The sequence below is a fragment of the Triticum aestivum genome, chromosome 2D, assembly GCF_018294505.1.
Source record: "Triticum aestivum cultivar Chinese Spring chromosome 2D, IWGSC CS RefSeq v2.1, whole genome shotgun sequence".
NCBI lineage: Eukaryota > Viridiplantae > Streptophyta > Magnoliopsida > Poales > Poaceae > Triticum > Triticum aestivum.
In genome coordinates, this window is record NC_057799.1 from 207,134,345 (window position 1) to 207,161,853 (window position 27,509).

At 46.8% G+C, this 27,509-nt stretch overlaps 2 protein-coding genes across 4 annotated transcripts; both read left to right on the forward strand.

Moving 5' to 3' along the window:
* The first annotated feature begins 2,194 nt into the window (after positions 1-2,194).
* LOC123052582 (serine/threonine-protein kinase svkA) lies at positions 2,195-15,157 on the forward strand. 2 transcript variants are annotated; one of them, XM_044475832.1, is made up of 20 exons: positions 2,195-2,508; positions 3,656-3,712; positions 4,190-4,217; positions 4,331-4,453; positions 4,613-4,724; positions 5,741-5,778; positions 5,886-5,939; positions 11,747-11,815; positions 11,886-12,002; positions 12,113-12,181; positions 12,654-12,733; positions 12,846-12,977; positions 13,049-13,322; positions 13,403-13,495; positions 13,600-13,764; positions 13,848-13,972; positions 14,058-14,178; positions 14,428-14,552; positions 14,629-14,790; positions 14,881-15,157. In XM_044475832.1, exons 1-20 carry the CDS (start codon positions 2,414-2,416, stop codon positions 14,918-14,920), a joined length of 2,079 nt encoding a protein of 692 aa, XP_044331767.1. In that variant the 5' UTR covers positions 2,195-2,413; the 3' UTR covers positions 14,921-15,157. The 2 variants fall into 2 exon arrangements, 1 of the variants encoding a protein (XP_044331767.1); XR_006424777.1 differs by lacking the exon at positions 14,881-15,157 and having other exon boundaries at positions 13,848-13,964; positions 14,629-14,718.
* A 1,431-nt stretch (positions 15,158-16,588) lies between these two features.
* On the forward strand, positions 16,589-21,463 carry LOC123052583 (protein TPX2). Of its 2 annotated transcripts, none has more exons than XM_044475834.1 (20): positions 16,589-17,026; positions 17,116-17,210; positions 17,317-17,375; positions 17,562-17,668; positions 17,757-17,964; positions 18,059-18,167; positions 18,241-18,357; positions 18,493-18,594; positions 18,940-19,116; positions 19,206-19,268; positions 19,345-19,425; positions 19,504-19,583; positions 19,663-19,741; positions 19,819-19,947; positions 20,024-20,113; positions 20,186-20,305; positions 20,378-20,544; positions 20,641-20,749; positions 20,853-20,912; positions 21,023-21,463. In XM_044475834.1, the coding sequence occupies exons 1-20, from the start codon at positions 16,843-16,845 to the stop codon at positions 21,200-21,202; spliced, it is 2,316 nt and encodes a 771-aa protein (XP_044331769.1). In that variant the 5' UTR covers positions 16,589-16,842; the 3' UTR covers positions 21,203-21,463. The 2 variants fall into 2 exon arrangements, with proteins under 2 accessions (XP_044331769.1, XP_044331768.1); XM_044475833.1 differs by having other exon boundaries at positions 16,590-17,026; positions 17,754-17,964.
* The last annotated feature ends 6,046 nt before the right edge of the window (positions 21,464-27,509 follow it).

Genomic DNA, 27,509 nt, shown 5'->3' on the forward strand with positions numbered 1-27,509 from the left:
GGATTGAAACACATTTGGTTCTGAAACAAAATTCAAATTCAAATGATAAATGTAAGCTGTAGAAGATATTTATCTAAAATGCCCAAACAAAAACTTCACACAGTCACAAATATTCCCTCCGGATTTTAGGAAAGATTCACTGTTGGAACAAATTTCGAATTCAAAGTCTATTTGAACTTATAGAGCAAAATAGAAAAGAAAAAGGAAGAAAACAAAAAATAGAAAATAAAAAGAAAAAGGAAAAAGGCCCAGCCGAGTCAGCCAGCCAGGCTGAAGCCCAACTAGCCAGCCCAGCCAGGCCAGTGCGCCGCACCCTCTCTCTCCCTCTCACTGACGCGTGTGACCCCACGCGTTAGCTTCGTCCCTGCTACTTGTGAGCTGCGTTGAGATTTTCCCCGAAAAGGAAGGGTGAAGTAATATAGTAGGAGATAGTATTTGCCTCAGTGAGAACCAAGGTTATCGAACCAATAAGAGAACCACGCAAACGCCTAGTAAGCAACACCTACACACGCAAGAGCAAATACTTGCACCCAACACAGGCAAGAGGGGTGTCAATCCCCTTAAACTTCTCAAGATTTGAGGACATCTTATTGGTCAAAACTTGGTTGGCCACAACGATGGATCCAATATGCGGCACCGAGCAAAAGGGGAACACCTATTGGACGGAGATTTGGAAGGAGTATCATGAGCAAAAGGAGTATGTGGAGCCGCATCCTATCGTGACCACCGGCAATGTGGCATCTCTCCAATATCGTTGGGGGATCATTCAAGGGGAAGTGACCAAGTACGTTGGCTACTACTCACAAGTGACCAAACGACCTCAAAGTGGGATGGGAGCAGTGGCGAATCTAGCAGGACATTGGAGGGTAGGCTTAAAACACAAATTTCTAAGTCTAATTAGCAAATGCATTCAATTGTTGCATGTAAAACCACCAGAATATACTTGTCAAGTGGTATGTTTAGCTTAAATAGGATTTGGGAGGGTAGGCTTAAGCCTATTGAAGCCTCCCTAGTGGAATCGCCACTGGATGGGAGTCGCAACTCACGCAAGCTCGATTGCCTCATCTTGTCGTCCATTGCATATGCTTCTTGTGTTTGAATTCTCGTGCTCATACATATGTTGTTTGCTAGACCGCGATGGCGGCCACTTTGTATCACGAGGTGGAGAAGAAGCCATTTGCTTTTAGCCATTGTTGGGTCATATTGAATGGCAAGGCGAAGTGGAACCAACTTGTGGCCGACCTCAAGTCCGGGAAGAAGAGGAATGATGGCTCAAGCTCGAACCAATCAATTGGGTTGGACGATGTTGTCGTGACGAATGGAAAAGATACCATTCCAAAGGACAACCGCCAAGTCATGTGAAACAAGTGGGAGAAGGCACGTGCCGCCCGTGATGCCGCGGCTATCAAAATGTCGTCCACGTGGACGGGCATTTTTTCGGCGAGGGAGAACAAGAAGGAGGAGAGGTACAAGCTCATGTTAGATGCGCAAAAGGAAAGAATTGAGTGGGGCCAGAAGATGGCGGAGAAGAAGTTGGAAATTGAGAGGTCGAAGATCGAGCTCGAGAAGCAATAAGCGGGGATCAAATGGGAGCTCGAGAAGGCCAAGACATTTGGTGACATAGAGCTTGAGAAGGAGAGGTTGCAACTCGCACGAGACGCGGAAGATGCGATGATCATGTTGGCGGATGAGACCCTCTATGATGAGCATGCGAAGAAGTGGCTTGTGGACAAGAAGATGAGATCAACGACCATAGGAAGTACGAGGCGGCGAGGACGGCTGCGGCCCGGATGCATGCGGAGGAGGCTGCCCGGATGCAGGCGGAGGAGGCTGCCCGGATGCAGGCAGAGCAGGACGAGCAGGAGCAGGCGCCCAACCAGTGATTCGAGGCCATCCGTCATGCTCGGACATTAATTTCATTTTGCCATGTCCGGTTTGTTGAACTATGATTTATTTTGCTTTGTTTCAAACTTTGGCATTCGGACAGTTTGTATCGTATGATCGAATATGCATAGATTGCGGCGATTTGAGAATCGAAATTTGCGGTACGTGGATGCCTGATTTGAGAAGTCCGGCTGTAGATGCTCTAAGCAAACACACGCTAGCGGACACCCCACCATCCCGCGTCTGACAGACTGACACCGCTGCCCCACCTTCCAGCTCTTCCACGCGGCCCCACCACCTTGGCCACTCCAACTCGCCCAGATGAACAAACCAAACACCTGCACCAAATCTCGCGACATGTAAAAATGGGCCAAGCCGGAAGAAGCCAGCCGCCGACGAGGGAGTAGCGTGACGCGAGCACGCCCACGAATCCTGACCCTAGCCCCGAAGGAGGAAAAGGAGGACGAATCCGGTCGTCTCCTCTTCCCTCCAAAACCCTAGCCGCGGCGGAAGCGAGATCTCAGGGACGATGTCGGACTCGGCGTCGATGGCGGCCGCCACAGAGGCGCGTTTCAGCAACCGCGACCTCATCGGCCGTGGCTCCTTCGGCGACGTCTACAGAGGGTTCGTTTGTTGACCTGCCTCCCCCCTCCATCGTCGCGAACAAAGTTTATTTAATCCTCTTCTTCCTCCCTTGTACGTGGATTTTAGCTGATGTTCCTCGGTGGCGGCTAGTGTAGCCTTTCGTTTCGCTTTTGATCGAGCAGCATTGGGGATTAGAGTGTCAACAGGGTACGTCTCATGGCGAATTGGGACATTAGGCGGCATGATTGAGGCACTTAAGTAGCCAATCTAGTGCTGCTCGTGGCGTTTTTCACTGATTTATTCCTGTTAGTAAGGTGGCATTGGTGATTTGATCAGGATCTACGTCGATAGGGTCCTATTTTAATGCAGGGTAAGGGATTTACGGAAACAAGCAGTGCTAATTCGGTCAATTTAGTGCCTATCAGGCTATTAGAGATAGGCCACAAATTTGTGCTAATTTGGTTTTAGATAGCAGGGCTTCACTCTGTGTGAGAATTTGTCCCTATTATGAGTATCATTGCCAGTTCCTGCTAAATTATATAAAGCTGGATTTGTCCTCTATTCGACTACTGTAGTGCAAGCAACAAAATAAACCAAATGTTATGCGATGCTATTCTTATTTTCACTATGCTCCTGATCATTAAGCTAGTTAATTTGTGATTGCTCAACCAAATACGAACCAATGGTTCACAAGTGTTGTTTTCAAACACGTTATGTTTATTTTCAGTAGATGTCAAATTTACATGTATTGTCCTGAAATGATTAGTACATAGATGCCAGCATGTTATCTCAACAGAGGATGAAATAACTTGAATGATAAGTTGTTATTCGCTTTTCAATAGAATTTGCTATGCTGTCTAGTGCCAGTATTTTTAATGGTTATTTTGTTGTGTACCTGTGTCATGCCTTCCACAAATTATACACATAGAGGCCAGCATGTTTAATGGTTATTTTGTTGTGTACCTGCGTCATGCCTTCCACAAATTATACACATAGAGGTCAGCATGGTATTTACATAGAGGATGAGATATATATATATGCACTAATTTCTGGGTCCACTTTGTAAGCTATTGGATATTTTCTGGGCCACATGTAGCCCATGACTTGTATTTCTTATCCTTTCCTTCTGTTTTGTTGGGATGATACATTTAATGCTTATCGAATATTTACCTGTGTTCATTCATAGGTTTGACAAGGAACTCAGCAAGGAGGTTGCAATAAAAGTTATTGATCTGGAAGAAGCGTGAGTCTCTAGCCTAAATTTCACTTTGACTCTGTATCTAAAGCAGCATATTATATTTAATAGGTTTACACTATAAAATGTAAGTGCACCTGTTGTTAATTGCATTATTTGCTGCTATTTAAACCATGGTTCCATTTACTTTGGGATGTCAAAAAGAGGTAGTGTACTAATACTAATATATTTCACAACCTTTATTCTACACAATGCGTTTAAATGGGAAACATAAAAAATTGCATCCTTGTTGCAGTGAGTTCAGCCTGGTTGCATTACATTTCCTCTGATTAGTGTTCTAAACCTAGCGTAGAACTATATCATGTCATCACATCATTTTTTTGTAAAACAACTTTTTTATCATGAAAACATGTTTGTTTATGTACTGTAGGAAAATGTAAACCGAAGATAACCTTATTTCATATTGGTAACTGAATTCGAGGATTTTATCTAACTTCTAATGTACTTTTAACCTATTCTATGCAGCGAGGATGATATCGAAGATATCCAAAAGGTTTTACTTCCACCTTATGCGCTATGCTGAGTATTAGGTTATCATGGCGTATCAACTTACTGTGCAATTAAGACAGAAAAAGCTTTTCTAAAAGGATTTGTTTCATGTTGCAGGAGATATCTGTTTTATCACAATGCCGGTGTCCATATATAACTGACTATTATGGCTCTTATCTTCATCAAACCAAACTGTGGATAGTAATGGAGTACATGGCTGGTGGTTCTGTTGCTGACCTAGTATGTCCTGTATATTCTATATCTTGATGGACACAACACAATACTTGACACCATGTAGATAGTAGATCAAGTGTATTTGATGAATATTCCAGTTCATAGTCAGCGCAAACTACTTGGTTCAAATTGTGATGTTCCTGCGACTTCTATTTCCACATGTAGCTTCAAGCTGGCCCTCCTCTGGATGAAATATCTATTGCATGCATTCTAAGGGACTTGTTACATGCAGTTGAATATCTGCATTCTGAAGGAAAGATCCACCGTGACATTAAAGGTCTTTATTACTCCTCTTGACTCCTTTCTTTCTTATTATCTGCATTTGCCTTGCAAACATTCAATACTGTTTTGAGAAAATACCAATCGGATAACCCCTAGAACTCCCAAGCAGCATCAGTCTTCTGAGGATGCAAAATGGAAGTGATCCTACCATTAAGCTGTGTTTGCTTCAGATGCTTTCTGGGTAATTTGTCTGTCCAGATTGATCCCCTTGCCGCTTAGTGTGTTAGGTCTCTCTTTCTAGTTGGTATTCTTTCCTGCCTTGGCTGCTGCGGCTGTTATGACCACTGTAGTCAGCCTTAGCACCACTCTGTTAAACACAACAAAGAACCCCATGGAATCGAATATCTGATCACCCCAGCGTTCTCTTGCGATCCTTACTCGGTCACCCTTGAAGCACATTGAACCTGGCCTGCATTACCGTGTTCTCCTTTGTCTAATGGGCAAGCAACCAATCATATTTTTTTACTGTATCAAAGGTTACACGCACGGACACGACCTTTCAAATAGATGCCTTTCCGCAATGGAGAAACCGTTTCTACAACTGTATTGTCTCTCATGTAATCTTGCACATAAATGCTAGTGTTACACATGCATGAAAAGGAAAGGAAAAGGCAGGAATGGAATTAAGGATTATAGATAGCCATGTATACTCCAACTAAAAAAAAAGATAGCCATGTATATGTATGTGTGGCACAAAGATTCCTTTGCGATAAGTTTGTATGCAAGCCTTTTCGTTCCCTTGTTTTGCTAATGTGAGAGCAAATGACAGTTTTGGTTGGTTGTTCGTAAGGATTCAATGCTCCGGTGATGCATGTTAGCTAAAGGATGACGCAAATTAATATGTAGCAGTCAGTTTTAGATTAAATAAGGACAAGCTATTGTGCAAGCATTAAGGACTTATTAATATGGGGATGTGTTCTTCAGTGCATTGCATATATTTTTATATACCTCGTTATTTACTTCCAAGTATAATTCAAATCGTAACAGACAACACCATGTCATGTTTTGCAGCGGCAAATATCCTCCTGACTGAAAGCGGAGATGTGAAGGTATCACTTCTGTAGAGCATGCGGATGATTCTGTTTTTTGTAAGGTTATTACTGCATAACATATAATATATATTCCTAAAGTTAATACGTGTATTTATATTCCTTAGGTTGCAGACTTCGGCGTCTCTGCACAGCTGACTAAAACAATGTCTAGGAGGAAGGTAACGTCTAAACTTCTAACCATATGCATCAGGAACCTACCGACTCTTCTCAGCTGTAGTTTTAATTGACTGGGCTGTATATATAATGGTTATACTAATAAGGGAAGCTTTGAAAAAGAATTAGATTTAGTGTTGTTTGGTATTTACTGTAGTTGCACTCACCTAAATAATTGTTATTTTACACGTGTAAACTGGCAGTTTGTATTGCTGACAAATTTTGCTGTGTTTTTATATCCTATGCTCTGAATTATTCAGAAGCTTTAATTCGTTCCAGCTTGAGTGAATGCTGCATATCAATTGCCACCTCTTTTCTTTTTTTGATGTTATGTCTTTTAGCGCAAAATATAGCTTCTCCCCATTGTACTGAATGGACTTTTGTTGACATCATAGTAGCTTGTCCTTCACTGAGTGCATGTGGGCTGTTTTAGTTGCGGAAGGCAATTTATTCAGGGTTCTAAAATTGGATACAAATAGGCTAGCTGGCTGTACGAGGAACTAACTAACAATGGCTAATTTTTAGTGGAACTTGGTAAAGAAATGTTATATATGTGTCATTTTGGGAGAACTTGTTCACCCACCTGCAAGGCACGCTCGGTCGGGTTGCGATGAGCATACTTCTTGAAGCGCTTCTGGGCTCGCTCTAGTTGGGCATGGAGCCGTGTAATGTGCGCCGCCCAGTCCCACTTCCACTCCTCGACTTCTGGCACGGTTGGTGGTGACTCGGGCCAGAGGTGCATGCTCCCTAGGTTTGCTTCCACTCCATAGAGGGTCTTGAATGGTGAACAACAGAGTGACGCATGGAACAAAGAGATGTACCAGAATTCCGTGGACAGCAGCCACCTTCCATTGCCGAGGTGTATCGTGGACGGCGAGCTCGCGCAAGAGAGCATTGGTGAACGCCTTGTCGCCGTCAGAGACAATGATGCCAGGACGCCGTGGAGCTTGACGACGTTGTCCAAGAATGCCCGCGCTACTTGAATGGCAATGAAGGGGTGGCACAGAGGGATAAACTGCGTGAATTTGGTGAAGCGTTCGACTACCACCATGATGGCATCATAGCCCTCTGACTTCGGCAATCCTTCGACGAAGTCCATCGTCAGATTTGCCATGGCGCGATAGGCACAGGAAGAGGCGCTAGTTTCTTGGCCGGTTTCTTGAGCTCGTATTTCACTTGCTGACAGAATGTGCACTGTCGCACATGGTTGTCGACGGCGGCCTTAAAACCATTCCACTCGAGGAGTTTCTTGGTACGGTGGTACGCGTCCGTTGCGCCGGAGTGGCCGACCACCGCACTGTCGTGCATCAGACTGGTTAGCTTGGTGTGGAGTGCGGTGTTGGCGCCGATCTAGAGCAGCGCCCCTTGCGGCGAATGAGCCCGCGGTGGAGCTCAAACCCCTTGGCGTCTGGGCTCTGCAGAGCCAATTGCTGGAGTAGGCCCCATGCGTCTTTGTTGGTTTCATATGAATTGGCCACCTCGTGAACCCATGCTGGTTGGCACATGGACAACGTGTCAACATTGAGCCGATTGCCGACACTGGAAAGGGCGTCTGCCACGTCGTTGTCGATACCGCACTTATACTGGAAGCGGAATTGAAGTCCAACCAACTTGGACATCGCCTTTCGCCGAACTTCCGTCTTCAGATGTTGTTCCCCCAGCTTACACAAACTTTTGTGCTCGATGCCGATCTTGAAGGGGCAATGCTGGAGATAGGGCTGCCACTTGTCGATGGTCATCATGACGGCGAGGAACTCTTTCTCGTTTGTTGGAAGCTTTTGGTTACGAGCGTCGAGGGCCTTGCTGAAGTAGGCGACGACGTGACCATCTTGAACGAGGACGGCGCCAATGTCTATGTCGCAGAGCGAGAACCTTCGTGGTCACAATCGCCTTGAGCATGTTGAAGGCGAGCTGCGCTTGATCCGTCCATGTGAAGCCTTTCTTGGTCAGTTATTGTGTCAGCGGCTTGGCGATGATCCCATAGCTTGGCACAAACTTACGGTAGTATCCAGTAGGTCCAAGGAATCCACAGAGCTCCATGGCATTCGTTGGTGTTGGTCAGCGCGCCATGGCCTTGGTCTTGTCGCTGTCCGTGGCGACGCCTTTCCGAGAAATGGCATGGCCGAGGTAGTAAATGCGATCCCTCGTGAATGAGCACTTGGACATCTTGGCGTAAAGCTTGTGCGTGTGCAACAGGTCGAGCACCGTGCGCAAGTGCAGTTCATGCTCCTGGAAGTGGCACTGTAAACCAAAATGTCATCAAGGAAGACGATTACGAACTTACGAATGTAGTCCGCGAAGATGGAGTTCATCAGGCATTGGAAGGTTGTCGGAGCATTTGTTAATCCGAATGGCATGACGTGAATCTTGAAAGCGGTCTTCTCCTCATTAGCTTCATTCATGCGGATTTGATTATATCCCGCATGGAGATCGTGCTTGGAGAAGCATGCAACGCCGGCCAGCTCATCCAACAACTCATCAAAGATCGGCCACAGAAATTTGTTTTTGGTCGTGACGTCGTTGAGCCGGCGGTAGTCGAAGCAAAACCTCCATGTAGTGTCCTTGACCAGCCGCGCATGGGTTGCATAGGGGCTCATACTGTGGGTGATTATGCCCGAACGTAGCATCTCACGAACATGCCGTTTGATCTCGTCCTTTTGCAAGGGTTAGTATCGGTAAGGGTGGGTGTTCGCCGGTTGCCCCATCCGTGAAAGTGACCGCATGGTCGTATTGCGGTTGCGGAGGCAGTCTCCCTGTGGCTTGGCAAACGCGTCTTCCATTTCGTTGATGAGGACGTGGATCGGCGCGGTTATGTCAATGTGTTGCGCCATTGTGGTGGCTGTCGCATCCACTGTAGCAAGCGCCCATACATCATTGCCCGCGAGCAGTTTGCGGAACTCCTCGGGCTCCAGTGCGGACATTGTGCTTGCGGTCGATGGACGAACACCTTGGAGGGTCACGGACTCGCCGTTTGTAAACGAAGGAGACGAACTTGTCTTGCCAGTGACAGTTCATTGGAGTAAACTGGGCTAACCAAGCTCCAGTGCAGACAATGTGCTTGAGGTCGATGGGCGAACACCTTGGAGGGTCACAGACTCGCCGTTTGTAAACGAAGGAGACGAACTTGTCTTGCCAGTGACAGTTCATTGGAGTAAACTGGGCTAACCAAGCTCCAGTGCAGACAATGTGCTTGAGGTCGATGGGCGAACACCTTGGAGGGTCACAGACTCGCCGTTTGTAGACGAAGGAGACAAACTTGTCTTGCCAGTGACAGTTCATTGGAGTAAACTGGGACAACCAGACCATGACAAGAATGCCGTCGTACGCGTCGATGTCCAACTCGCACATTGGTGTCGTGAATGTGTGCCCTTGCATCCACCATTTGAGCTCGGGAACAATGCGGGAGCAGGTGAGGCGGTTGCCGTTAGCGGCGTGCACCTCCACTGGCGGCAGCGCCTTGGTGACGACACCGACGTGCTCGACGAAGGCCATGTTGATGAAGCTGTGTGTACTGCCCGAATCGAGCAACATCGACATGACTTGGTTGCCCACAAGCGCTCGCAGGCGAATCATAACCGTCCAAAGCATGCGCTGACAACAGGCAACACTGGTGCGGTCGCGTCGACGACAGGATCGTCGAGAAGGGCGAGAGCATGAATTGCCACGTCGGAGAGGAGCTCTCCATGCTCGCCCACCTGGATGGTGAGCAACTGTGCTTGGTGATTGCACTAGTGCTCCCTGCAGTAGCGGTCCCCTCACTTGAAACACAATCCGTTCGTGTGCCGAAACTCGCGGAGCTGCCACTTGCTGCTATAGTCGTCACTCGGCAGGCGAGGTGCCGCCGCGGGATGAAGGGGAACTGCTGGTGGCGGTGGACTGTTGAAGTGCATATGTGGATTGCCTAGCACTTTCCATCAGTTCGGACTTTTGGTTGCATTTGCTAGTGCATGAAGCTTAACATGGTATCAGAGCCCAAGGTCTTGAGTTCAAGTCATGGCTTTCGCAATTTATCCAAAAATTGCTGCTGCCTCCCTTTTGGCCTTTTGAGCCATACAGTTGACTTTCCGCGTCACACGTGAGAGGGGGTTTGAAGTGTATATGTGTGTTGTCTAGCCCTTTCCATCAGTTCAGCCTTTTGGTTGCGTTGGCTAGTGCATGAAGTTTAACAGGCCGGCAGGTAGAGGTCGAGCACGCGGTCGCTGTGCCCCCAGCTCCTCATGTATGTGCGCCAGGACTGACGCCTGCATGATGCTCGACGGTGCCGGAAGGCGCATCGCAGCGCGGTGATGAAGAATTTGGGACTGAGCGACGGGTCTAGCGCGAGCAAGTGGTACATGTGGGCGTTGAATGCTGCCCTGTACTCGATGTCGCTGCCGATCTGACGCAGTTGGAGAAGTTTGTGCATGTCGAGTTTGAACTCGTCCGAGCCAAACTCCTCGGTGATCTACGTGCCCTTTACGCCCAGTCATTCCGAAGAACACTCCCCCCCCCCCCCCCCCCCCCCCACCCCCAGTGTCATGCCTTTGTGTGTTTGATGAAATGCATGAAGCTAGTGGGCTGCTTGCCCTTTGATGTATAGCTCGCCGTTGTGACCCAGTTCGGTGATATGGCAGTGGTGTGCTGCCGTTGAATCGAGGGAACTCATGTTGTGAGGCTTGGTGTAGTAGTCGTCGCGTCCGACGCGGTTAGGGGTGGCGCTTCCGGGATCTACGAGTGCGCCGCCTCCTGAGTCGATGCGACGGCATGATTCGGCACTCCTGGTGTTTGCGGAATCAGAGGGGGCCGCTTGCCTCCAAGCCTGGCGAACGGGTCAGCCCGCGGTGCTGGTTATTAGCTTGTGGGGTGCGCGGCAAAGGCAGTGGTGGCAGCACGAGTACCGGAACCGAGCCATGTGGGGATGCCGACGCCTCCAGCGTCTTGCGCGTCTCATCCACATCTGCCTGGGTAAGATCAATTTGCTTGGTGAAGCGCGGAGCTCGTGCTGACACCTGATACCTGATTGTTGAAGCTGACTTGCGTTGCTTGTCGCTGTTGATTTTCTGCTCATCGAAGTGAGTGATCAGGCCTTTGATGAGGGCCTTGAATGAGTTGGTGTTCTCCTCCATGGCCGACAGGATGTGACTGGTCTGCACGGAGGGCTTGGTGTTCGCCGTCGTCGCACTCATACCAGATCCAGCCCTGCTTGGGACTTTGGGTGGATCTTGCCGGAGCGAAATATACACCCTTAGCGGTGGATGTCATGGATCCAGAGAGAGGAACAAGCAACTGACGACGAAGATTTCTTTTGGGGAAAACGCAGGTGGCTCTGGATACCGATTTGTCACGCCCTGATCTCTGGATCGTGAGCGACCAGTAGTAGGCAGGAAGAAAGGGTAGTTGGGGTGAGAGACTTGGAGAGGAAGAAGGTGAGAAGAGAGAACGGGGATGAATTCAGATCTCACTTCAATGCATAATTCTCACGTTACAACACAGAACACTTAAGTATCTACGAAACGCACACACACACGCCAGCTGGCCTAGGCCACACACGCAACAACCCTGCCTAAGGGCCCAACCACTAGTCACACTGCAGTGGTGTGCGGTGCAGGTGTGACAACCACACGTATGTTTGCACCAGCCGAGCATGCACTAAATGGAATTCCCCTTATCAGTTGTTGTGGGCCCGTGGCAGTGTTTTAGCTTAACAGTGAACTTGTTGTTTCCCTTTGTTGGAATTGTGTACAAGAAACATAATTTGTTTTTTATTTCAGATAGATCAGCTAAGAATATGCCATAGTATATTGCTAATGCCTAATGGCTTTGATTTGCCCAGACATTCGTCGGAACTCCCTTTTGGATGGCACCTGAGGTTATTCAAAATTCTGATGGGTACAATGAAAAGGTGCTTGCCAATTTGTTGAACCTTTTGCTTCATAATGAACTTTGTTACATAAGCTTTTGTCTCAATGCAGGCGGATATCTGGTCTTTAGGTATAACTGCTATAGAAATGGCAAAAGGTGAACCCCCCTTGGCAGATATTCACCCCATGAGAGTTCTTTTCATGATACCTCGTGAAAATCCTCCTCAGGTCACTGGAGTACTTTTAACAACTATTATCAAGTACTTCATTTCAGTTTATCAAAGCATCTGTTTTGCATTTTTTGCAAGAAAATAAGTATTATATTTTTTAACATGCAGCTTGATGAGCATTTCTCTAAACCAATGAAAGAGTTTGTGTCACTATGTTTAAGGAAGAATCCAGCAGAGGTAAAATTCTTATCATGTACCAGGAAGCACTTCCTCTGCACTTGTTCAGTATAGAAGTTTCAGATTCAGAAAAAGTTACCGTGTGTTCTCACTTTGCTTTGTTCTTTTGAACATATGCAGTGTCACTCTTCTTTTTATAATTTCTTGTTGTCCGTCGTGACACTAGTTCTGTACTGGCCAAATTTGGGAGTCCCACTAGCTAGAAGGCTACAACTAACATTACGAGATGCCATGAAGGGTTCCAGTCCTGCCAGATGTAACCTTTAGTATAAATCTAGTACATAATTCTACCTAGAAGTATTTGACAATTTAGTAGTTGCTATGCTGAAATTCAGAATTTTCATTTTTTGTGCAAGTCCCTGGGCCATCTTATTTGAGACTAAGGTAGTGTCATGTCTAAGCTGGAAAGAGTGCATTTTATAGTCTCGGTCGTTTTTGCTTAGTTCTGTTCATGTGTATTACTTTCTCACAGAGGCCTAGTGCTAAGGAACTTCTTAAGCACCGTTTCATAAAAAATGCCAGAAAAACTCCAAAGCTTCTGGAGAGAATAAGGTACATGATGTTGTTTTTCTTTACACTTTTTTAGTGAAACAATGTTTGACTAATAATTCAAGTGTATCGACATCTCATTGTCTTCGTGTGCCTCTGTTGGTGTTATTGGCAGAGAGAGGCCAAAATTTACAGTAAAAGGTAGCATTGATGCCACGCAAAATGGTCAAACACATATCGAAGAAGATGATTATGGAGGTACTATTAAGGTTGATAGAAATACAAGACATGCAGCCTCTCCTTCCAGGTATGTTTGTCAAAATAGTTAATAAGCTTTGTTTTGTCTTCATGGGCTTGATTATTTTTGATCTACTATAGTCAAGGAACAGTTAGGAAAGCTGCTGGCTGGGATTTTCCTGATAGATCAGAGGGCACGGGAACTGTTCGAGGTGGTTTGAGGCCACCACAAATAACCTCCACCAAGGATGGTAGATTTGATATGCCTCAGAATCCAAGTACACTAAAACGTACAGCTGATCGAGAAAACCAATGGAGAACATCTGGGACTGGATCTGAAGAATCATCCTCAACAAACATGTCTAAGAAAGAAGCTCAAACTGATCATGGGAGGCTAGAAAGTTCTACAGAATACGTGAGATTTCCATCTACACGTGCAATCTGTAAACTCCTGATTAATGGTTAATTCTGATTTTAACCATGGCTTCTTGTCAGAATGACCAATCTGTAAGTGGGTCTGGAACTGTGGTGTTACGCTCTCCAAGAGCGTCTCAGGTCTACCCAGCAGGTCCTAATCACAGTTCTAAGGTACATTGATATCAGTTTGGGGTTTTTAATATTTGCAATCCTACCTTACCCTGCAAGCAAGATACTAAGATAAGCAGCAGCATCTGATTCATCATATTCATTAGCCTCCCAGCAGATTCTCCTCATACGAAGATATGTCTATCAGTGGGACAGTTGTTAGGAATCAAACTGAAGAAGCAGAAATGCCACGATCTTCAAGGTCAAGGCTGGGGACTCTAGAAAAAACATCAAATGCTTCACTTGAGGATAGTGCTACTAACCTTGCGGAGGTAGCGGACATGAATGTTTTGTTGCCAAATGCTCGATTGCTTGGTTGATGCATATTTATAATGCACTTGAGCAATATACGCAGGCAAAGGCTGCTCTACAAGCTGGGTTCAGAAAGGGAAATGCTCGAGAAAGACCAGCCACCAACAAACATGAAAAGGAATCACACGAACCTAGATTTTCTGGGGTAAACAGTCATGAGGTTCGAAGGTATTTCAAGTTTAGTTAAGTGTTGTTTGACTTACATGTGTGCTGTTTATATCATTCCTTAACGAAAGTATGTTCTTTGTCCTAGTGAGAATATTGACTCGCAAAAAGGTCGCAAATCACGGCAGCCATCCGATGGGCAATCAGCTCCCCGAGCTTCTGCAGCTTCACCTGCACTATCATCCTTGATAATTCCTTCTCTGAAAGAGGTAAACTATATTAGACGCATTAACCTCGTGCCCTGTTATTGGAGTACATTGATTTTGCATTAGTGCCTCTTAACTCTCGTGAAGACCAGAGTGGGTTCAAGTAAATGCTGATGGTCTTTATAGGAACCAAATTGAATGCTAGATAATCAAATCCCAATAACGGTTTAGCTGTGCCATCACTGTGATATTCCAATATTGACCTTTGCATCCCTCCAGAAGTGTCTTCCAACTTTAGAACTTCTCTTGTAGGCTTCTGGTGACAAGTATGAAGGACCTGTTGTTCATGCAGTCCTCAGTTCTTTGATGGATCTAGAGCAAGAAATACCTGGATCCTGTGAGGTATTGGTTGGCAGAATTCTACATCGGCTAGGGAGGTACGACCTTGACTCTCACCGTGTGTGCTTGCTCACTTTCATACTGTGTCCTTAGCTTATTGTGCCTCATGTGCAGCTCGAAGGATTTGTCGTTGCAAAGTCTAAATGAGACGGCAATATCGATTTTTACAAAGAAACCTGAGCCCCCCTCGGAAGCTGCAAGCAACAAGAAACAAGCTAGTACGCCACCATTGGCTGCTCCTACCGTAAGCCCTCTGGCGAGGTTCCTTCTTACCAGGTTAGTCTAGAGACATTACACTCTTTTGCCCATCTTGATATTATGCACCCAAAACAAAGGGAGGTGTAATAGCTGCTATCATTGGTGCAGGTGGCAAAACCAAGTTTCCCAAGACCTTAACTCCGTTTGATCGAAAATTCTTCCATGTTTTGATTCGGTGTATAATTAATTTTGAGTGTACATAACTCCTTAGAAGAAACCCCATTCTGCTAGATGTTCTCAGCGGCTTGTGCTGCCATCTGTTTGTTCTATTTGTTTTGTTTTACTAGGACAACATATTTGCTGCCCATTTTCTAACGTAACTGCTACCGCCATACGTGCATGACATCTGAGATGCACAAATAACATATCCAAATCTTGCTGGTTATACTTGGGAATATTTGTGAATGACTTGTTTCAGGACTGGTGACAAAATCTAACCATGCATTTGTCCCTGGATGTGACCAACTGACCATGTGTAGCCTGTACATCTATTGTTGTCAACGGTTTACCGAGTGCAGAGGCAAAACCACGCGGGTTGCAACCTGAGTGCTCAGTTGGTTGTTGGGAAGTGGAAATCCAGAGCAATAGGGGCTCTTTGATTTGTAAAATGTAGGAATAGGAAAAACATAGGAATAAGTGGCATGACATCTTCAATGCTATAGGATTAGTAGTCTTTTGATAGTGATAGTGCACCGGAAATATGTTGGATGCTTCACATGAGGTTGGAGTGGATGAAAATTTCCCTATGAAAACTAGCACAAATGAATCCTATGGATTGTAATCCTACGAATCAAACAAGCTACATAGCAAAAAAAACTACGAATTGGAATGCTCCAAAATTTCTTTAGGAATTCTTTGAATCAACGAGGCCTAAACCTCTAGGGAGAGATTTTCCTATGCATATGGAATCCCTCCCACTACCCCAGGTGCCCAAATGGCAACAAGGGGAGGGAAGGAAATCCCTCGCAAGAGCAGGTTCGTGGATCTGCGGCCTTGTCCACCATTCATAAGCAAGAACGCTGGGGTGGAAGAGGGAGGTGACATGAGCTGAGCTGACGGAGGGGAGATTCAGGAAAAGAGGAGGGTGACAACCCCGATCCACTGGCATCGTGGGAGTGCCTTAGAGCATATCAGCGTCGCTGAAGGGGATCACGGGCTACCAAACAAGGCCTGAAGGATGGTAGGGGTTCATCACCCATTTGCCAGGGCAAATTTGTAAGCATAGAGATCACCGAATATTGTGTGAAATAATCCTCCCTTACCAAGTGCTTAGAAATCAACTTGTTGAATTTCCAAATAAGATCCAACACAGTAGGGCGAGTTGTTAGGCGAGAAGAAGGCATCCTGTTATTCTAAGCAAGTTTTACATTCCCCTAAAAAAAAGCAAGTTTTACATTGCATCATGACCGTTAAGCTACAACCAACATGGGCAGTCTGTGCCAGATCGATAGCTGTAGCAGTACCACTAATCTGTTGGTCCTCGAAAAGTTGCTAGTCCGGCGGACCATTAGGTGGTGTTTGGTTCTCTAGTCCTAGGACTTTTTCTAGTCCCTAGGACTTTTTGAAAAAGACTCTTAAGGAGGTGCTTCTAAGGACTTTTAACAAAAAGTTCAAAAAAGTCCCACCCTGTTTGGTTTGCTAGGGACTTTTTCTAGTCCCAGCACAAAAAAGTCCCTGGAACCAAACACCCCCTTAATCTGAATGGGCACCGCTGGCAGCCGCGCCGCAAAAATAGCCGTTGCGCACACAGCGCCGAGATAGATCTATCTCTCTCACAGCACCCAACCACCCAGGTCCAGTCCTCCTCTCCTCCCCTCCCCTCCGTTAAGACTTGCCCCTTTGGCAATCGGCAAACACTTCAAATCCCCCGACCGTTGGACTCGCAACGTTCTTCTCCAACCCACCCCACCAGGCTCCTCCCCCTCGATCCAGCCGATCCCCTTCCCTTCCCTTCTTCTCCCCGCCTCCAATCAAAACCACACATCACACACCACCACATCCGGAGCGAGAGAGAGAGAGAGAGAGAGAACCCTAGCTCGCGCGCTCCTAACCCTAGAATTCTGCCCGTCCATGGCGGCGGAGACCAAACCTTCCTCCGGGACGGAGGCGGCGGCGGCGGCCGTGCAGTTCCAGGTGGATGAGGCGTACGAGTACCGCGCGCCCAAGTACTTCGACTTCGTCCTCGACGAGACGGAGGCCGACATCCGCGCCGCCGAGCGCTGGTTCGAGGCCGGCGCCAGCCACGCGCCCTCGCGTACGCACCCCGCCCCCTCCCCCTCCCCGCGGCTTCTCTCCCGGAAATTTACCCTGACTCGCTCTTCTCTCTCTACTTCTTGCGCGCAGCCTTCGCCCCGAGGATCAAGGAGTCGAGAGCGGAGGTCAAGATCGACGCACTCTGCGACTTCGCGGACGCGGAGGACCCGGCTCCATCTCCAAAGGTAACGAAAATGGAAAGAGATTGCCTCGATTTTCCTCTGATTTGGGTTGGGTTGTTTCTGTTCCCCCTTCTCATCACCCAATCTGTGTTGGTGTTTGCGGCGGTAGAACCAAGCAACGGAGGAGGCAGCAGTCAACGTCACAAATCCGGCAGGGGATATCGATGGGTAAGCGCTGGGGTGATTCTCTTTCTTCTAGAATTTACATATCATTCCTTGTGTTCTGTTTCTGCCAGTTAATTGTGTTCTGTGACACCCCCCAAAATTGCCTATTTGGACCTCGTATCTCTCCTTCTGTCTTTGGCATACTTTTGTCCTCATACCATGTTTGCCTGTCTTTCTTCATTTGATCAGCACGTCTGCTTGTCCTGACACCATGTCAGAGTCGCCGCCAACAGAAGAGAAGGAGGAGTCACCCAAGTCTTTCGAGTTCCCCCTGTCCAAAGATTTGGCTGCAAAATGTGAGTCACTAACTAGTATTTCTTGGAGGAATGCCGGCTGGGAATTGATTCCTCAGTTCTGATATTGACATTGCCGTGGTTTTAGCAGCAGATGTTGGGTCTAGCACGCCCAAGATTCAGAGGCCGCCTCCACCTGCGGAAGTTACCACTGCTGCGACCACTCGTGCCAAGTCAACAGTGAAGGCTGAAGCGTGCACTCCCAAGGTGCAGGGGAGCTCATCCACTCGCTCAAAGACCGTGCAACCGTCTAATCTGAAGCAGTCCTCGCTGGCATTAACGAAGAAGAGTGTGATCAAGTAGGGGAAATATATGCTGACTCGTAGATACTGATACCGTTGTCCAAAGTTTGAGATGGTTTGCTTAACGATGTCCTGGGTTGTTGGTTCTTAGGGGGGCTCGTGATGCGGTGGCCGGAAAGGCAGCTGCTGCTGCAAATGATATTAGGCAAGAAAATCAGGCTGTGAAGAAGCAAAAACTAGATGATGGAAGTACAAGACAGGTATAGCAGGAACTTATATTACTGGCAGAACTTGTCCATGTACTGTGAACTTACAAATCACTGCAATGACCAGATATTGAACGTCAAGTCCCAGGTGCTGCCTCACAAAGGAAGATGTAGTTTAGCAGGAAGCACCGAGGTGGGACAGTCTTCCATGAGGCACCGCCATGATGACGCTCACTCTCTGAAGGTGGGGATATCTTCTTCTGACTCTAAATAAAGCTCATTTTGTTGCGTAGTGGGGAGAGATATGAAACTGCAGGTGTAATGTGATTTTATTATTTTGTGAATTTGTACTTACTGTAATTGTTGCCCGTTTTTTCAGGACGTGACAGTGACTCCATATATTTCAGCAGCTGAAATGGTCAAGAAGTTTGAGTCAGGGACTAGAGATTTGGGCAGCCACTACAGCAGATCCATGTCTAATGTAAGTTTAAGTATTCCTTTCCACATATCTTGTGGGTGTATGTTGCTTAATTTTTGTTATTCTTGGCGCATGATATAGCAGTTCGAAGTTTGATAAAAAAATCATACCTTTATCATCAATCTGTGAATATTCGATGATGAAAACGGTATTAGTAGTTGACTAGGAGCTTTACATCCATATTGCAGTTTGTATGCTCATTGTGAATTGCTGTTGTTTAATTTATTTTTCTTGGTGCCATGATATGGATATCTCCACTAGCAATCCAGAGTTTGATGAATTGTAGCATTTATTACATCTTAATACTTGTCCATGAAAAATATATTATAATTTGCATTAACCATGCAGGAGGATGCAGCAACTGCCTCACAAAGAAGGCCCAAACTTATGCTAACAAGGCCAAAGGAACCTGAGTTTCAGACTACCCACAGGGTCCGAGCAGTCAGAATGAAAAGCTCTTCAGAACTAGAGGAGGAAATGCTGGCCAAGATTCCAAAGTTCAGAGCACGGCCATTTAACAAAAAGGTGGGAAAATTTCCTGTGTTTCTGTTTAACTAAATGAATTGCACGCTTCAGGGCATGAAGCCTAACTAATTTCTTGCTTCTGCTTTTAGATAGCTGAAGCTCCGTCTTTCCCTCCTCTTCCAAGGACAGCTCCACAGCTCCCCGAATTCAATGTACGTATTTGACTGTCATAACAAATTCACCGAGTGATCGTCCACTAATTAACTCATGCCTTTGCATTGACTACAGGAGTTTCACCTTAAAACGATGGAAAGAGCGTCTCGACATGCTGACACGTGTTCAGAAGCTTCTTCCGTAGGAACTATGCGGGTAAGCATACTAGCACCTGGTTTTGCCACGTTATGTTGTTGATTGTGGCAATTACTGAAAGTTAAATACATCTTGTAGAGTCAGGGTAGTAAGCCACTTAAACTTGCTGAAGCGAAACCCCCACAACTTGAGACAGCACTGCGCGCAAGGCCATCAAGGTACATTTATTGAGAAAATAATAATCACTTTTACTGTGCTGCAACCTTGTATATTCGACTCTAACATCAGCTTTAACAGGGTGAAAAGTACTCAGGAATTGGAACTAGAAGAATTGGAGAAAGCCCCCAAGTTCAAGGCCAAGCCACTGAACAAAAAGGTCTTGTACATTTCAAGCTTGTATACATTCAACTATATAATGCTTCGGAAAATTAGTCTGAACATCATTCCATGCAGATTCTTGAGAGCAAGGGTGATATTGGTGTTTTTGCCCACCCGAAGGCCCAGGCAACAGAGCCCAAGGAGTTCCATTTTCGTACTGACGACCGCTTGGGACCTCCTGCAGTTGCGGATCTTCTCGACAAGGTGTGTGCTGAAGTAAACCAAATAGTGTTGTCAGCAACCTTTTCACCTTTTTAAATCTGTTGTCCTTTTTTTGCAGCTTTCTCTGTACTCTGAATCTTCTTCCTACCATGACAAGAAAGATATGCCGAGACTGACGATACCCAACCCTTTCAATCTACATACAGATGTATGTGAAATGTGTTTATACTCTCTTGCCGATCTTTGCTTCAAGCGAATAACACTGTACCCATGTTTACAGGAAAGAGGGCATGACAAGGAGAGGCAACTAGAGGCACAACTGTTGCAGAAGAAGCTAGAGGAAGAGAAAGCCCGGAAATTCAAGGCTAATCCCTATCCTTACACCACAGACTATCCAGTGGTACGTGCAAAGTGATAGATATATGCTGAACATATCCTGGTCCCAGGCCATCTCTTAACATTTTCCACTCAGGTGCCACCAAAGCCTGAACCGAAACCATGCACGAGGGCAGAAGGTTTTCAGCTGGAGAGCTTGGTGAGACATGAAGTGGAGCAGCAAAGGCTAATGGAAGAAAGAGAGAGGATGGAGAGGGAAGAGGCTCAGAGGAGAATTGTCAGGGCACAACCGATACTGAAAGAGTAAGTAGCATATGCAATCTCTTGTCCTACGTACGACCTCTTGATTTATGATTTATCTATATCTGGGAGGAAGGCTAACTTGTAATTTGGTTGCAGGGATCCTATTCCTCTTCCACAGAAGGAGCGAAAGCCTCTTACTGAAGTGCAACAGTTTGAACTGCATGTTGATGAGAGGGCGGTTCAAAGATCAGAATTTGATAACAAAGTCAGTAATTTTCCCTGCTTTTGCTCCTTGTATACTACTATACCTCTGAAATGAACTAGCTTTGTAGGAAGGAGGGTTTATGGAGCATTTCATTGTGATGCAGGTGAAGGAGAAGGAGATCACTTACAAGAGGTTGCGAGAGGAAAACGAATTTGCACAGAAGGTACGAACATACATACACGCGACGCATCCCTGCCTGTTCGTCAGTCTTTTTTCTTGTGTTGTACCATAGCGACTAACCAACCTCTCTGTATATGTAATGTGTGTGTGAAGATCGAGGAAGAGAAGGCGCTGAAGCAGCTTAGGAGGACCTTGGTGCCACAAGCACGGCCCCTCCCAAAGTTCGACAGGCCGTTCCGTCCACAAAGGTCGAAGAAGCAGGTGACCAGGCCCAAGTCGCCACAGCTTCAGGTGAATGAAAGAGGGGCGAGAAGGCACCCGTTCATGAGATAAGAATAGATGATCTCAGTCTCCAGCTCCTGCTCTCCATCTGCTGTACCTGTTCCCCTGACGCCAAGATCATCCCTATCTGGTCACCAAAGTATTGTTGTCATTCTTTCTCATCGTTATATAGGCCTCAGAGTTCCGTGGTACTGTAGTATATAGTCAGTCAACACAGCTGACTCTGTGGATCTGAGATGGGGCTATTACGGATTGCTGATTGATTGATGTTATTGTGTCTATATTAATTCCAGTTTATCTGTTGTTTGTGCACGTCTCACTATTTTGATGAACAACTTGTAGTGCCGCTTAATTGTCTGTCCCGTTGCTGCAAAACTCGTGCTGCTTTTGTTCTATTTGATTGAAGGGCTTGAGTTTTGTTCCACATTATGACAGCCAAAACGTATTGGTCCAAATAAAACACATGCGCAACATCGTCTGCAAGAAGAGGATGAAAAGAATATGTTTGGATGAAATGAACACTAAAAATAAAATAAACAACTCGCTTCTTTGTACTTCCTCCGTCCGAAAATACTTGTCATCAAAAAGGATAAAAGGGGTATCTAGACGTATTTTAGTTCTAGATCCACCGCGACTTCTCTTTTCATCCATACCAGCTCCACCTCGCTTCTTTTGCCCTTGAATGGAAGCGGCTTCGCGAGTTTCTTCGTCAGCCCGTCTATGGGGTGGTTTGAACGTGACTCCTGTTTTCGTCCACACAGCCATCGCCAGCCTCTCGAGATGGGCGACGGCGGCCGGATGTTTTTTGAGCTTTGCCTCTTAGGGCACTCTTCGCGTGCTTTGGTTGAGGTGGTTTTTGGAGCATACACGAATTCTAGGTGAGCCATTTCTTTGGGCATTTTCGTGTGCTCTGCTTAACAAAGTGGGTGTGCCCGACCCTTATTTCTTTGGCAGGTTTGGTTGCTTCGTGCGCCTGGAGGATTCGATGATGTTGTCGTTTGGTTGAGTGCACCGTCCGTCGTCGTCTTTCGTCTTTGCTGCACTGAGGTTTGCTCGTTTAATTTGCGTGTGTAGCGTAGTTTGTTCTCTTCGTGTTGATATCCATGCATTTTGTTTTTGTGTGTGTCTTCTTGCTGCGATAGAATTTATCTGTTCGAAATTGAGATTCATGCGGGTATATTGTGTTCGGGAATTGTGGGTGGATGGTGAGAGGATTGGTGAGTGGCTTGTCCTTGGGGTCACGTCATGGGGCTCCACTCGAGCTCCCTGGTAGATCGCCGCGAGAAACCAAGTGCACCGTAGGGCCCAAGCCACGGGTTCTAAGTCCATACATTCTGAATAGTTTGGTCGGTGGTATTGAACGACAGGGCACGAACAAGGATTAAGTGGTTGGTTGGAAGGCCCGGGCAACCGCTCTCCAGCAGATGATGCATCACACGACAGGTCGGGTAGGCTACCCGACAATTCCGAGCAGCCTCACACTCGGTGATAGGCCCGAGCAAGGCACACGCCCACCAATGTGTGGATCGCCGGTGCCAAACCAGGACGCTATTGTATATGTGATGTGTAATAGTCAGATTTGTTGATGCGGACTGACCTCTCACTTACTTGGAATTTTATGATGGACGTGTATTGGGTGCTATTATTTATTCTTTCTAATTCCACATATTGTATTGCTTAGCTTTTAAGCTCTGTAATTGCCTTGTTGACATGGTCACAACGGGGGATCCTCTCGCCGGCTCATGGGCGGATGTGGGCTTGGCCATGGAGGAGCTTGCGGGTTTTCATTTTGTGGGTTGTTTGCTCGACTTGCACGTGCATGCCATGTTCCTGGCCGTACAATCGGGTCTGCTCCAACTATATCATTAACCTATGCGATTGTATGCGGAACGCACATTGTACCGTGATATATCATTGGAGGGTGTCTGGTTCATGCATGACTATCAATAAGCAACAAAGAAGGCAAGAAAAGCATATGAAATAGACTCAACAAACGATGCTTAAAAGAAACACATTTTATCCATTGCGCTTTGGCACAAAGACCCTTCTGGTTAAACCCAATAGCAAGAGTAGACCACACACTCTTCGTTTGGGCTTGCTTTTTAATGCTGTGTGGCTTTTCGAAGCTGTTGGAGTCGGCCGGCTGCGGTCTGCTGGTGCTTCTCAGTTCTAGTCCAAGCTTATTTTTGTGTCAACTTACTCCTCAGGTAAGAAGTGCCCACACACTACTGCAGGATACTGCTAACGCGACACTACGATCAGAGACCCTTTCACGAAACTGTGTGCGATTCATTAATCACAAACGGGGATGTAAAAAACCCGTCAAAAAGGTGCAAAACGTTTGCGATGGAGGATGCATTAAACACGGTTCAGATTTTAGTTGCGTGTGCGATGCAGGGCACACGGTTAACCCGTTCGAACTGTTTGCGATGAGGCAGAACAACAGAAACGGGCAACCATATCAATGTGTGTGCGATATACGGCATACAGTTCGCTCGATGAGCCGTTTGCTATTAGGGAGTGCAACATAAACGGTTAGCCAGATCAAGGTGTGTGTGATATAGGGCATACGGTTCACTCGGACAAATTATTTTCGATTAGCGAACACAACAGAAACGGTTCAACTTAACAAGATGCGTGTGATACGTGGCAAACAACCGACTCGGATGAACTGTTTGCGATGAGAATTTACAACACAGACGGTTAATGCAGTTAGTTCGTGTGCGATTCTGTGTGTACAAAAACTTTAAAAAATACAAACTAGTTGCTTGCGGTGGCTAGGAGTATCGCACACGATGCGTCTGCGAGTACTCGTGTGCGATGATTAGTAAGTTACACATGCATTTCCTTATGTTAACACTTGTGTGATAAATAACACGTGGCACCAGATACGGTATTCGGGTTGTGTGTGTGCTTCACTTAGTCTTCCCGCGCTCCAGCGAATGCTTCCCGCGCTTCACATGGGTGAATTGTAAAATCCACGCCTATTCCCTAATCGGTTTCCCGCCACCAGCTAATGGCTTGCTGCATATAACCTAGGCGGCAACGCACCGCCGCGACACTCTGCGAAGATCTAGTCCTCACCCATCTACCATTAGTTATTCCAAGCATGTCAGGCAACGACCAAAGCTTCGATGTGGACGCCTACCGGCGTTACATCTTCGGCGAGGAGAATGAGCCGGAGCAGGTCGGGGAGCAAGAGCTTCATCGGCCGGTGCAGGCACCATGGCCCATCGTCAGCGATATCGGCGTCACAGTCCTTGGGAGCACAATCGACATATTGCAGAGGAGGTGTGATGAGCAGTTTGCCATCCACCGTGCAAAAGATCCAGAGCTGCTCGGCGGCATGATCGACGACCCACCCGAAGAACCGTCGTCACCAGTGCTCATCGAGAGCCTGATGCCCCGCAAGGAATGGGCAGAGGACCTCTCCGATTCAGTCAAGACAAAAGCAGCCTCCGGATTCATCATTGCCCACGGCGGCCGTGTCAACCTCGATCCCGATGATGTGGTGGCCAGGCTCGAGCGCATCCTTGGCGGAGTTGACGTCCCCGACGAAGTAGAACATCGCCAACGTGATATCTTGAGGATGCAGGTGATCGACGGAATTTCCTACCAGGCCAGAGACATGGAAATGGTGCGGTTCCGTGGAGTTGTCATGCGCGCGATTGCACACTGTCAAGCTCTTCTGGAAGAGGCCCAGCAGCCCCAAGAGCCTCCCAGCGCCAGCAGCTCCGTAGGCGGAGGCGGGTCGGGACACTAGGAGTGAACGGCCGCAAGGGTGCTATGCTGATCATGGAGTCCGAGAAGACCATCGTCGGAAGGCTGCCAGCTCAGCCTTTTAGCTTATATTTTATTATAATTGTATGCATATGTAGGTCGTGAGTGCTCTGGGCCTTGCGCATTTGGCATTTTAAATTATCCTGAATATGTAAGACAATTATTAAGAATTGTTAACCGTTGCCATTGTAACTTTGCCTCAACGGCAAGCAGAGCGTGCGCAGGGACGCCAGAGCGGAGCGCGCCGCGGCCGCCTCAACGACAAGCAACCACGTGGTCAACCTTGTGCCATCAATAAATTTTGACCTTGTTTCTCGTCACATTGCTGATTACAAAGCAATAAGTAATTGCAAATATGTTCACGCCTATCAAACTAATATGTGTTCACACTTAGCACCGGGCTATAAAAACTACCCACTCGAAAATTACTTCACAGTTCCTGTCCTCATCACCCACAAAACTAGTTTTTTCTGTCAAGTCGTTCCGCCATGACCGGTAGGAGGAGTTTAGGGTGGACATATAACCAGGCAGCAAAGACCAAGGCCTCGGAAGCACTAGAGAGGTCCCGCCGCGAAGCCGCAGCCGCAGCAGAGATGTCCCGGCGCGCCGCGGAGCCCTCGAACGAGCTCTCACGGGCACGCGAGGGATCTCACAAGCGCATTCGCGGCATCGGCCATCGCGATGAACCGGCGTTTCTGAAGTCCTTCGCCGGCGACGATGACATTCTCGCTGGCGTCACTACGCAGCAGGAGCTGGTCGACGGCTTGATGAAGCTGCTCAAGATCAGCGATGCCTCGGTTGACAAGGCGACCGGCCTCGTCGAGCAACTCATGGGTGACAATGCGAAGCTCCTCAAGTTGGTCGCCGAGAGGGAGGAGGAGGCCGCCAGCTAGAAGATGCTGCATGAGCAGAGCAGTGCCTCGGAGATGATGCTGAAAGCGGTCGTCGAGAAACTGATGGGTGGCTCGAGGAAGCTCCGGATCGAGCACGAGCAGGAGGTGGAGGAATCCATGGCTGCTTTCAAGCAAAGTCGTGAGGAATTGAAGAAGGAGCTGGAGGATTTCGCCGCCTGGCGTTCCATCGACGAGTAGAGACAGTAGCGACCCAGATCGTTGTCTGCAATTTCCTTCTTCTCTTACCCCCGTGTCTTCTGGGCTTTGCTGCATGTGGCATTTTAAATTATCAGGAATATGTAAGACAATTATTATCTGCGCCATTATAAATTTGTCATCGTATTATCCGTTGCCATTTTATTTGTGGTCGTATTATCCGTTGCCCTTTGTGGCAATTTAAATTAGGGTGGAATACGAGTTGAAAACACGAACAAAGCAAATCTTGCCATGGGATCACAAGCAAACACCCTCCATCCAGGTGATTTAATTAACCCATTAATGGAGAAGTTATGAGCGAGGCGGGCGACGGCTAGTGCATGAAGGTCAAAGAGCTCGCTTCCCGGTGAGCATGGGCGGCCTTGCTGCTCGCACGTCTCCCGTCGAGCTTGCGAGGTGGACATGATGCACGCGTCCCGTCGAGCCTGCGCGGCGGACTGCTCGCACGCATCCCGTCGAGCCTGCACGGCGGACTTCTCGCGCTCGTCCCGTCTAATCAAACAGCTGCACACACGCCACCGAGTATGGTTAAATTTCGACACGGTAAATATAATATAACCGTTTGCGATATTAACGTGTCAGCTTTTTGTTTCAAAAAGGACTTCGTTGGCTACTAATGTGTGCGCCTCTTCTCAAACTGGACGATTTTTTTTACCACGGCATATATGTGCCATGTCATGAAACCATTCCAAGTTTCATGTTTTTTGGGCAACTTTTTGATTTACTAGGATTTAAAAATCGATATTCTCATTGTTTCAGGACGACGACAAGTTTGTAATTCATTCTCATTCCTAAACGAGACCTAAACATGCACCCAATGACACATGTACGATTTCCCACCCATTTTGCTTCACTGGAGCATGTGGTTGTAGTTCAAATTTGAATTATGGACTACATTAAATGCATAGAAAACTTAGTAATTAGTAATATATATACAATGGCCAAACGAACCCTGAACAGTTTCAAATTTCAGCCCGGCGCTCCTGTTATTCTATGTTGCCTGTAGAAAACAAAATTCAAGGCGAGAAGAGGCATCAATTATCGTTTCGCCCACAAGAGGGGCATGTTTCCCTACCGGAACCACGAGGGTTGCGACGGGCTCCAGTTTGTAAAAGGCTTGTAATATAGCTTCACCCAAATTGGGCAATTATATGTACCATGTAGTGACACCCTGCCAAGTTTCATGATTTCCTGGTGAGTTTTGGATTTACAGACATTTAAAAACTGAGATTCGCAATGTTTGTGGCCAAGCCAGGATGGCGAGACGGTTGAATTCGTTCCCATTCGTTCCATGGGACCTAAACATGCACCCCAAGAAAACATGTACGTTTTTTCTAGCCATTTTGGTGCAGTGGAGCATGTATTTGTAGTTCAGATTTGAATTATGGACATTAAATGCCTAGGAAACTCAATTAGTGTATAAAAAGGCCAAACGAACCCTAAATAAGTTTAAATTTCAGCACGGATAT

Coding starts and splice junctions, on each gene's coding strand:
- LOC123052582 (XM_044475832.1), top strand. CDS start 2,414: ATGTCGGACTCGGCGTCGATGGCGGCCGCCACAGAGGCGCGTTTCAGC. Junction 4,725..5,740: donor GATCCACCGTGACATTAAAG/GTCTTTATTACT, acceptor CATGTTTTGCAG/CGGCAAATATCCTCCTGACT. Junction 14,791..14,880: donor GCGAGGTTCCTTCTTACCAG/GTTAGTCTAGAG, acceptor TCATTGGTGCAG/GTGGCAAAACCAAGTTTCCC.
- LOC123052583 (XM_044475833.1), top strand. CDS start 16,843: ATGGCGGCGGAGACCAAACCTTCCTCCGGGACGGAGGCGGCGGCGGCG. Junction 17,027..17,115: donor CGCCAGCCACGCGCCCTCGC/GTACGCACCCCG, acceptor TCTTGCGCGCAG/CCTTCGCCCCGAGGATCAAG. Junction 20,545..20,640: donor GCACAACCGATACTGAAAGA/GTAAGTAGCATA, acceptor ATTTGGTTGCAG/GGATCCTATTCCTCTTCCAC.